Source organism: Oncorhynchus masou, chromosome 2 (genome assembly GCF_036934945.1).
Source record: "Oncorhynchus masou masou isolate Uvic2021 chromosome 2, UVic_Omas_1.1, whole genome shotgun sequence".
Lineage (NCBI taxonomy): Eukaryota > Metazoa > Chordata > Actinopteri > Salmoniformes > Salmonidae > Oncorhynchus > Oncorhynchus masou.
This window is the reverse complement of record NC_088213.1, coordinates 45,031,299-45,043,110: the sequence shown is the minus strand read 5'-3', so window position 1 is coordinate 45,043,110 and position 11,812 is coordinate 45,031,299. Positions and strand designations below refer to the sequence as shown.

General features: G+C 41.3%; 1 protein-coding gene across 2 annotated transcripts; it reads right to left on the bottom strand.

The window, feature by feature from the left end:
• Positions 1-4,714: 4,714 nt before the first annotated feature.
• LOC135505939 (transmembrane protein 208-like) lies at positions 4,715-10,042 on the bottom strand. Of its 2 annotated transcripts, XM_064925204.1 has the most exons (6): positions 9,867-10,042; positions 9,482-9,577; positions 9,338-9,397; positions 9,024-9,160; positions 8,737-8,821; positions 4,715-8,637 (listed from the first exon to the last, which is right to left on the bottom strand). In XM_064925204.1, exons 1-6 carry the CDS (start codon positions 9,870-9,872, stop codon positions 8,497-8,499), a joined length of 525 nt encoding a protein of 174 aa, XP_064781276.1. In that variant the 5' UTR covers positions 9,873-10,042; the 3' UTR covers positions 4,715-8,496. The 2 variants fall into 2 exon arrangements, with proteins under 2 accessions (XP_064781276.1, XP_064781285.1); XM_064925213.1 differs by lacking the exon at positions 9,867-10,042 and having other exon boundaries at positions 9,338-9,359; positions 9,482-9,566.
• Between the last annotated feature and the right edge of the window lie 1,770 nt (positions 10,043-11,812).

The window sequence follows — 11,812 nt, the reverse complement described above, 5'->3', positions numbered from 1 at the left end:
CTGTATCACAACAGGCGGTGTTTTGGGAGTCCCATAGGGCTGCGCACAATTGGCCCAGCGCCGTCCGGGTTTCAGGGTTGGTTGGTTTGTCCGTGATTGTAAGTAAGAATTTGTTCTTAACTGACTTTCCTAGTTAAATAAAGATAATAGAATAAATAACTAATTTAATTGTAAATAAATCCCTTATGTGCATAACGATAGATAAATCCGACAGGAGAGTTTGAGGGAAGAAAGTTTTTTCACCTTTATTTAACCAGGTAGGCAAGTTGAGAACAAGTTATCATTTATTTATCATAATTGCGACCTGGCCAAGATAAAGCAAAGCAGTTCGACACATACAACGACACAGAGTTACACATGGAGTAAAACAAACATACAGTCAATAATATAGTCTATATTATTATAGTCTATATACGATGTGAGCAAATGAGGTGAGATAAGGGAGGTAAAGGCAAAAAAAGGCCATGATGGCAAAGTAAATACAATATAGCAAGTAAAACATTGGAATGGTAGATTTGCAATGGAAGAATGTGCAAAGTAGAAATAAAAATAATGGGGTGCAAAGGAGCAAAATAAATAAATCAAATTAAATACAGTAGGGAAAGAGGTAGTTGTTTGGGCTAAAATATAGGTGGGCTATGTACAGGTGCAGTAATCTGTGAGCTGCTCTGACAGTTGGTGCTTAAAGCTAGTGAGGGAGATAAGTGTTTCCAGTTTCAGAGATTTTTGTAGTTCGTTCCAGTCATTGGCAGCAGAGACGGCCAAAAAAGTTGGACAAAGGATCTCAATCTCAGTACCAGAAACACTTGGCTAACCTTCAAAAGAATGTTAGGCTATTTTCTGGCAATTGTGCCATTATTGTATGCCTGATGTTAAGACTACAAACCATTAGAAATGGCCAATTTGCAAGATTGACTTGTAATTTCAATAGGCATATAGGCTGGGCCTACTAAAATCTGGGTTTATGGATGTAATTAAACTTTGCCATGGTTTGGTGGCAAGAAAAAGTATGTGAACCCTTTGGAATTACCCAAATTTCTGTATAAATTGGTCATAACATTTTACATGATCTTTATCTAAGTCACAACAATAGACAAACACAGTGTGCTTAAACTAATAACACACAAATTATTGTATTTTTCTTGTCTATATTGAATACATCATTTAAACATTCACAGTGTAGGTTGGAAAAAGTATGTGAACCCTTAGGCTAATAACTTCTCCACAAGCTAATTGGAGTCAGGAGTCAGCAAAACCTGGAGTCCAATCAATGAGACGAAATTAGAGATGTTGGTTAGAGCTGTCCTGTCCTATCAAAAACACTCACAACATTTTAGTTTGCTATTCACAAGAAGCATTACTTGATGTGAACTATGCCTCAAACAAAAGAGATCTCAGAAGACCTAAGATTAACAATTGTTGACTTGCATAAAGCTGGAAAGGGTATCTCTACAAGCCTTGATGTTCATCAGTCCATGGTAAGACAAATTGTCAAAAATTGAGAAAGTTCAGCACTGTTGCTACTCTCCCTAGAAGTGGCCGTCCTCCAAAGATAACTGCAAGAGCACAGCGCAGAATGCTCAATGGGGTTAAGAAGAATCCTGGAGTGTCAGCTAAAGACTTACAGAAATCTTTGGAACATGCTAACATCTCTGACTAGTCTACGATATGTAAAACACTTAACAAGAATAGTGTTCACGTGAGGACACCACATAAGAAGCCACCGCTGTCCAAAAAAACCATTGCTGCACGTCTGAAGTTTGCAAAAGAGCACCTGGATGTTCCACAGCTCTACTGGCTAAATATTCTGGGGACAGATGAAATTAAGTTGAGTTGTTTGGAAGGTACTATGTGTGGAGAAAAAAAGGCACAGTACACCAACATCAAAACCTCACCCCAACTGTAAAGTATTGTGGAGGGAGCATCATCATTTGGAGCTGCCTCAGGGCCTGGACAGCTTGCTATCATTGACATATTTCACAAGTTTATCAAAACATTTTGCAGGAGAATGTAAGGCTATCTGTCCGCCAATTGAAGCTCAACAGGACATCACTATCACGTTCTGACCATAGTTCTTGTGTGTTTTCCTTGTTTTAGTGTTGGTCAGGACGTGAGCTGGGTGGGCATTCTATGTTGTGTGTCTGGTTTGTCTATTTCTATGTTTGGCCTGATATGGTTCTCAATCAGGCAGGTGTTAGTCATTGTCTCTGATTGGGAACCATGTTTAGGAAGCCTGTTTTGTGTTGTGATTTGTGGGTGGTTGTTTCCTGTCTGTGTTTTATGCACCAGTTAGGACTGTTTCGGTTTTCACGTTTATTGTTTTGTATCCTGTTCATGTTTGAGTTACCTTATTAAATTAACATGAACTCTAACCACGCTGCATTTTGGTCCGCCTCTCCTTCCCAGGAAGAAAGCCGTTACAATCACCCAGAAGTTGGGTGATACAACAGGACAAAGACCCAAAATGCAGAAGTAAATCAACAACATAAAGGCTTCAACAGAAGAAAATGTTTGTCTATTGTTATGACTTAGATGAAGTTCAGATCAAATTGTATGACCAATTTATGCAGAAATTCAGGTAATTCCAAAGGGTTCACATACTTTTTCTTGCCACTGTATATGCAGGTAGCCTATAGCAGCCTAGGCATGATGTAAAATGAATGATTTAGCAGCTTGCTAAATTCAAATTGACAGACTAATTTATTTAACATGAATAGTGAGGCAATTTCAAGGTAAGAAGTGCTTCTGTTGCCCAATAGCCTGCTGGAATAGTCTGAGGATGGGGTTGTAATTTAAATCACTAATAATTGAATTTAAGTCATATTAATTATGGATATTACCTGAATAGGCCTATGCTTGTCAACAACAGATGGGTTTTACATTTTTTTACCTGTGGCCTAATCTGACTGACTGTTACCTTCTATATAATGCATTCTAACATCTGATGCAATTGCGATAGAACTGTGACAATATTCAATGGATAATGTCCAATTTCATTAACTAAACAGCCATTAATAATTGCATAATAACAAGGCTACAACAACAAACTGCAAGTTATAGGCAATTTATTAAATCCATTTGCCAGCCCCAGGTAGGCTACACAAGTGGCAAAAAATGTATTTGCAAAGACTCCAGTGATATCATTTCAACATATTTATTGCATCAAATGGTAGGATATAGTAGCCTACATAGAAAATGATAGGCTACTTAATGGCCAACAGATATCTAGTGGCACAACTTTTAGTTTTAGAAGTGGGGAGGACACATTATCTACACTTCAAACAGCCAACCCGACTGCTAGTTGTCGACCGCTTGGCCATAAAGCCCACCATTCCCTCGTTTTGTGTCCTATTCCAATGATAAAACTAGGGGGTGGGGCATCCCCAGCGAAAGTATCACTCTCCACATCAGTTTCATTGTGGCCATATCAGAAGCACATGAGGGAGTTCCATAACTTCCATTTAACATTTCCACACACACACACACACCACTCCAGACCCAAGAACTGAAGATTCACACTCTAGAGCACCTAGTTGTTTTCCTGTGCATTGTCACCTTATTTCTTGATGCGCATCAGTTCTAGCACGTTAATGTTTTATGGAAAGAGGGTTGGAAATACGTCTCCATAATAATCTAAATAGCCTACCTACAACTGGTCAAAGTTGTCATGACTGTCTCCTCTCACTCATGTGACTCAGCTGCAGCACTCAGTCTCAACATACAACTATCCCCTCCGGCCCTCCCCACCACTCATGCACTCACTCACAGTTGACTCAGCAACAGGCTACTTCACTACCTGATAGTCAGCGGCAGGTCACAGTGAAATATATATTTTTAAAGAAAAATGTCATGACGGCCGTGGTGCAATTTAGAAGTAGCTCAAAAACCTGCAGCTTATGGCCAATACATTTTCGTGGCAGGTTCGGAGAGCATTTTCACAAACCTTAACCCTGTTCAGTCTCCTAACCTGCTACGGAAATGCAACTTCGGCACTGAAGTGGCGCGAAGTGTTTCCCTGAAGTTCATGTTCAGACTATGAACAGAGGAGGTCGTCCATAGAAATACAGGGATTGTGCAAAAATGTTTACAATCTCTTTTTGAATTGGAAGTATTGTGAAGCAAGCTCCATTAAAGCGGCAATCTGCCATTGAAACAATAACAGAGGGCAACCCACCCGTTTTGGTAAAAAGCTGAAGGATGGGCTGGAGAAATATAACCACTCTCAAATTCACAGACGAGCTATGCATGCAAGGACTGACCATCCATGATATCAACGTTATAGTTTTAACCATGTTTTGAGGCTCTATAGTGTTTACAAACATGGGCATAAAACAAGCTTATATTTTGGGTTTGAATGTAGCACGGCAGTTGAACTAAGCTCATGAACCATTTCTAAGTTGTGTACATATCATTACTTCAATTTTAAAATGGATGTAGCAACAGCCTTTAAGGTCACATGACCATACGAATAATTTTCAGAATAAAAGTCCCCCCAAATTCTTTTTACTTGAACGTTAAAGTTTTACACTACGTTTTTCTGATTTTAAAATCGTGAAAAAGGTTACTTTAATATACATTTATTGAAAACACAAACAATACTGTAGACTTCTGGGCACAGATGTTTGCTCTCTACATTGAAATAACAGATCAAAAGCTAGTAAATGTACTTCTTCAATCGTTATGAAAAAACAGACAAAATGAGACCTCAGACAGGTTGTTTTTATACTGAAATCAATTTAATCATATGTACATTAAGACTTTGTAGCAACAATATCTAGGCTTACATAGTTGTTGGCTGATCGTAAAAAAGGCAGACATTTCTGAAGAGTTCAACCACCACGTTACCCCTGCATTGACATGCTTACAATGTATAGGCATATTGATTACACAAGTTGCTGCCAACTAACAACCAGTGCATCAATATATACTTCCATTTCATTTGTGTAATATTCAAATATGATTTTGGTAAAGCCGGAACAGCAGTCATAGGTCATAGCCCCATTCCTAGCACCTTGTCTATTCTTGTCAATGGCTCAGGCAATAACTCACTCACTGGGGATGCATTAGCTACAGGAAGCTGTTTTCTACGATCTACCCTCCATCACTCCCCTTTTGCGGATCTGAGACGACAGTTCTATCACATCTGCAAAAGGGAGTGATGACACAGCCTGGGTCATTATGTTTGGGAGATATGGAGAAAGAAACAGAACAAAATACTGATTTCACACCAAGATGGCTACACATCACAAAAAGGTATACTACTAAAGCGTCTTTATAACGCATTCATACCCCTCGACTTATTCCACATTTTGTTGTGTTAGAAGGAATTCAAGATGGATTAAATAGATTTGTTCCCCCCCATCCATCTACACACAATACCCCATACTGACAAAGTGAAAACATGTTTTTACACATTTCTACAAATGTATTGAACATGAAATACAGATCTCATTTACATAAGTATTCATACCCCTGGGTCAATACTTTGTAGAAGCACCTTTGGCAGCGATTACAGCTGTGAGTATTTCTGGGGATGTCTAAGAACTTTACACACCTGAATTGAGCAACATTTGCCCATTATTCTTCAAAAACTACTCAAGCTCTGTCCTCTGGATAAGAGCGTCTGCCAAATGACTTAAATGTAAATGTAAATTGGTTGTTGATAGTTGCTATACATTCAACAACCATTTCCAGATACTGCCGTAGATTTAAGTCAAAACTAACTTGGCCACTCAGGGACATTCACAGTCTTCTTGGTAAGCAACTCCAGTGTATATTTGGCCTTGTGTTTTAGATTATTATCCCGCTGAAAGGTGAAATCACCTCCCAGTGTTTGGTGGAACGCAGTGGAAACCAGTTGCCTCTAGGATTCTGCCTGTGCTTAGCAACATTCCATTTCCAAGCTGAACACATCAAATTTATTTAGGACAAAAAGTTAATTGCTCTGCCACATTTTTGCATTATTACTTTAGTGCCTTTTTGCAAACATGTTTTGGAATATGTTTATGCTGTTCAGGCTTCGTTCTTTTCACTGTCAATTTGGTTAGTATTCTGGAATAACTACAATGTTGTAAACATTTGGCCATTTTCCAATAGCCGCCTTTCTTTACGAGGCATTGAAAAACCTCCCTGGTCTTTGTGGTTGAATCTGTGTTTGAAATTCACTGCTCGACTGAGGGACCTTACAGATTATTGTATGTGTGGGGTACAGAGATGCAAGGTAGTCATTCTAAAAATCATGTTAAACACTATTATTGCCTACAGAATGAGAATGAATGAGTCTATGCAACTTATGTGACTTGTTATTGAACATATCTTTACTTATAAAATTATTTAGACTTGCCATAAAAGGGGGGTTGAATAATTAACTCAAGACATTTCAGCTTTTAATTTTTAATTCATTTGTCCCACTTTGACATTATGCGGTATCACGTGTGACAAAATCTCAATTTAATAAATGTTTTAATTCAGGCGGTATCAACAAAAACATGGAAAAAGTCCAAGGGGTCTGAATACTTCCTGAAGGCACTGTATATTTCCTCTTGCTTATTTATGCCGTGAAGAAATGCACTTGAAATGTTAATGCATATACACAATTGTTATTGGTTGTAATCAAATCATTGGTTCAGCATTGCGAAGGATGGGAGCGACAACGATGATCAGGGCCGAGATACAATCCAATCGCGGATTTGGACAATGCCCCATTAATAACTGAACAAAAATATAAATGCAACATGTAACGATTTTACTGAGTTTACAATTCATATAAGGAAATCCGTCAACTGAAATAAATTCATTAGGCCCTAATCTTTGGATTTCACATGACTGGGAATACAGACATGCATCGGTTGGGCACAGATACCTTTAAAAAAAAAAACATTTAAAAGGCAGTGGAGTGGATCAGAAAACCAGTCCAGTATCTGGTGTGACCACAGCGCAGCGCGACATCTCCTTCGCATAAAGTTGATCAGGCTGTTTATTGGGGCCTGTGGAATGCAATGGCTGTGCAAAGTTTCTGGATATTGGCAGAAACTGGAACACGGCATCGTACATATCGATCCAGAGCATCCCAAACATGCTGAATGAGTGACATATCTGAGTATGCAGGCCATGGAAGAACTGGGCAATTTTCAGCTTCCAGAAATTGTGTAAAGTGCTGAAACATGAGGTGATGGCAGTGGATGAATGGCAAGAATGGGCCTCAAGATCTCGTCACGGTATCTCTAAGCGTTCAAATCGCCATCGATAAAATCCAATTGTGTACGTTGTCCGTAGCTTATGCTTGCCCATACCATAACCCCACCGCCACTCTGGAGCACTCTGTTCACAATGTTGACATCATCAAACACGAAGCCATACACGTTCACTGCGGTTGTGAGTCCGGTTGGACAGACTGACAAATTCTCTAAAATGACGTTGGAGGCGTCTTCTGGTAGAAATGAACATTAAATTCTCTAGCAGCAGTTCTGGTGGACCTTTCTGCAGTCAGCATGCCAATTGCATACTCCCTCAACATGAGATATCGGTTTGACAAAACTACACATTTTAAAGTCGCCTATTTCGTTGTCCTCAGCCCAAGGTGCACCGGGTAATGATCCTGCTGTTTAACCAGCTTCTGCTATGGCACACCTGTCAGCTGGATGGATTATATTGGCAAAGGAGAAATGTTCACTAACAGGGGATGTCAACCAATTTGTTCACAACATTTGAGAGAAATAAGCTTTTTGTGCATATGGAAAATATCTGGGCTCTTATTTCAGCTCATGAAACCAACACTTTACATGTTGTGTTGATAGTTTTGTTCAGTGTAAAAGTCCTTTCCGGCTGAGCCGACATATGCAGCAGTAACAGTGAATAGAGTTTCCGCGAGAACATTGACTTTAAGCGATGCACTGCGGACAATGCACAACCGGATTTAATTTCAACCTTCCCAATTCCAAATCAACACCTAGCACCGAACCCTACGCACGTCATGTAGATCTGAAATAAATAGCTGTAAAAGCAAGGTAATAGATTAACACCTAGGTGGTTGTTGCTAGTTGTCGATTTGGAATTGGGCATGAGTGTGTCTGATGAGCAGTGTCTAAAATAAAAATGTCTGCCATAGGGTAAGATCACCACATCCTTTTCACTAGTTCAGATGAAATTGATGCGATACATAGACCTAGATTATGAACAATTGAATGTAAACAAATGACAGGCCAAGGTATATGACAGCATGTATTGGTGGTGATGATGTCATCAGCCCAACAAGGACGATTTCCTCTCCAGATGTAAAGAAAAAGGGATAGGGCTAGAGGGGAGAGGAAGAACGGGAAGGATGAGGCGAAAGAGGAAAACCAGATAACCCACAGGGTCCGGTTCAGTTCTTTATCCATACCTGGATGTCTTTGGGCACACGTCAAAAGTTCCTCCTGAATAACTTAACCGTAGAGTTCCTGGCTGTCTGTATTTAGACTAATTCTGTGTATAGAAATACCACGGCAGTCGGCCAAGCTAGAACCTCTTCATCTGTCTGCGCTCCTGTCGTCTCTGCTTCTTCTCATTCACCTCCTCTGGGGCGGCACCAGGGGTCTCGGCCGAAAACCAGGGGCCTAGGAAGTTCACCCACAGCAGGAACATTGCACGGGCCGGGGCCTGACGCACACAGATTGATTAAGAGATCAACGAGGTCCATAAGAAAGGGAAAATAAACAACCAAAGAGAGAGTACAGCAAGTATGGGGTAAACGCTCACCAGCAGCCAAAGATACCAGAACCAGGAGGAGATGGTGCTGAGCACTTGTAATATGGCAGTTAGCAGGATAACATCCTTCAGATGCCTATAATGACAAAGAATCCATCATAATACACCACATTGCCATCACCTCTTTGAGAGACGTACCCTTGAATGGAGATAAGGGTACCAGTGTTACATGCATGTTGAACAGGCTGTAATACTCAGCAATTCTCTGTCACACACGCACTGTATGTTTGCACACTCATGTTCACGGAAACAGACACTCCTGCAGTGTGAGCACTCACTCTGCCATCCCCTGCTCCATGTTCAGATCTATTCCTCCGTCCAGCAGACTCCCATCCTCACCAATCACTGCTTTGGCCATGGCAGTCATGGAGCGGTAACTGCCCACATACACTGATATTGCAAACACCAGGGCAAACTACAGGGGTGGGAGATGGAGGAAGGAAGAGAGACAGGGGGAATGAGACAGTGGGATCAGAAACCAGGAAGGGATGAGGAACGAATACATTTAGTAATCCGCAATCGTCCCAGTTTTACTGCTCAACAGTAGAGGAGCCATTAATGTCAATAACATACACAGAATGAACTCGCTCACCCATGTCCAAAACGTTGAAGAGCTATAGAAGACCAAGAGGTTTAACACAGTGTATATCGCCTGGGAGAGAAACAAGTGTCAGGTGCTGTACTAGTCACAATTTCCATTCAAAAGGTAACATTGACAAGGAAGATGGTGTCTTACGTTGGCTCCCAAGATTACTCTGGTGTAGAACTTGAGTGTCGCCCCATTCTCCTCGTAGATTTGCTTCTTGCCTTTAGTGCCGACCTTACCTTTGGGCTGCGTGCATTAGAAAGGCAGGCTGTTAGTGTAGTCAACATTGCATGGACCTCGGAAGTAAGATAGCTTACTAGCATCAATATGGAGACAGGCTGTGTAGGGTTTGTTAACGAACGTTGGCTCAAGCTAATTAATTGGCTTTGATACACAGTTTATCATTCTATTAAATTAATTAGTCAATAGGTAACCGAGGGTGAGTTGGTTGCTATGGTGTTATAAAGCATAGTAGACTCGTTATCCTATGCTGTCTGCCCAACCTGAAACATACGCAGATCAAAGATTATCCTACCGCCATTAGTTCCTCAACCCTGTGCTGCTGCTGCTGCTCCTTTCACGTACGCGTAGTAGGTACTTTTTTGACATCGACTTGTACAGTATTCGAGCAATTTAGATGGACCGTTATAACACAGGCTTGACGTTCAACTGTGACGAGCTCTCGATAAAGGTAACGCGTCAGCATTGAAGAATGACACTTCCGGCGCAGGTAAGACGTCACTAATTCAAATGACTTTCTATTCAAAATGACTGTTGCCACCTGGCGTCGTGAACGTGAATGCATTCAACTGGTTGTAGTTATTGCACAATTTTTGTAATTTGCAAATATAACAATAGGCCAACTCAACCAGAACCATTTTTGACAGCCATGCCTGACAATAACTATATACATTTACATTACATTTAAGTCATTTAGCAGACGCTCTTATCCAGAGCGACTTACAAATTGGTGAATTCACCTTCTGACATCAGTGGAACAGCCACTTTACAATAGTGCATCTAAATCATTTAAGGGGGGGGGGGGGGTGAGAAGGATTGCTTTATCCTATCCTAGGTATTCCTTGAAGAGGTGGGGTTTCAGGTGTCTCCGGAAGGTGGTGATTGACTCCGCTGTCCTTGCGTCGTGAGGGAGTTTGTTCCACCATTGGGGGGCCAGAGCAGCGAACAGTTTTGACTGGGCTGAGCGGGAACTGTACTTCCTCAGTGGTAGGGAGGCGAGCAGGCCAGAGGTGGATGAACGCAGTGCCCTTGTTTGGGTGTAGGGCCTGATCAGAGCCTGGAGGTACTGCGGTGCCGTTCCCCTCACAGCTCCGTAGGCATATATAGATGCAAAATAAAACATAAGCAAATCAACCATATATACCTGAATCAAACATGGTGCCAGGTAGATGGTGATAATGAGATCAGCTCCACTCCATACTAGCAGTGTGCAGTGGAAGAACAGCTTCACTGGGCACCTGGCCTGCAGAGTTCAGTACTACTGTACCCTGTCCTGTTGGGTTATGTCTGACTGATTCGAAAGTGTATTTCCATACATTCACCACTTGAGGTCAACAACTCATAAGACAATCTTTGAATGATCACATTTTGATGAAGCCCTGACCACTGTAGTGAAATAAATAGAATTGTGACCATGTAAAATGTGTATAAATGTTGACCACATCACTTACTTTTTTGCATTTTTAATCCCTGAAACCAAAGATTTCCCAAGGGCTCAGGATTTAACCAAGTCAGACCATTGCAGGGTGCAGGGATGAAGCCACCCATATCAGGAGCAGTTGAAACATGGAAAACAATGCATAATGAGCAATAAAGTATAACCTTCACTAACATTAGGAATTTACCACCTTCATTTTCATTTTATTTCACCACTGGTATTTTATCACCACCATTACCTGCATAACTTGGACTGATAGAGGATCAGTTTTGATTGCCTGCAAACACATTAAAGCCATAAATGCAGTGCGAGTAAACCATCAGTGTACCTCTTGCCAGGGTCTTCAGTAGTTTGGTCAGACTGGGTAGTATCTGCTGTGGACAAATCCTTAGATGATGGGTCACGTCTGGCTTCAATGGGCTCACGGTCATCACAACATACTATTTATTCATCACTATTTTCATTATTTTCTTCGGGATTCCCTTCCAGGTCAGTCCCAGCAGGAGTTACCAGGGTCAGGTCTGATTGCTCTGGGAGTGGTATAGCAGCACCCTCATCATGACTTCCAGTGGCCTTCGTCAGGGTTCATTGGTGCCCATGGTACAGGCATCCGCAGCTGGGGTAACCTCGGTCTGGGGAGAGGCTGGAGGGAGGGCAGCTAACACTCAGCCCAGTCCAAGCTCTTCTCTGTCCTGGCACCCCAATAGTGGAACTAGCTTTCCCCTGAAGCTAGGACAGCAGAGGCTAAATCAATCTAAGATACATTATTCTGAACCAACACTTGCACTTGACACCCCCCCCCC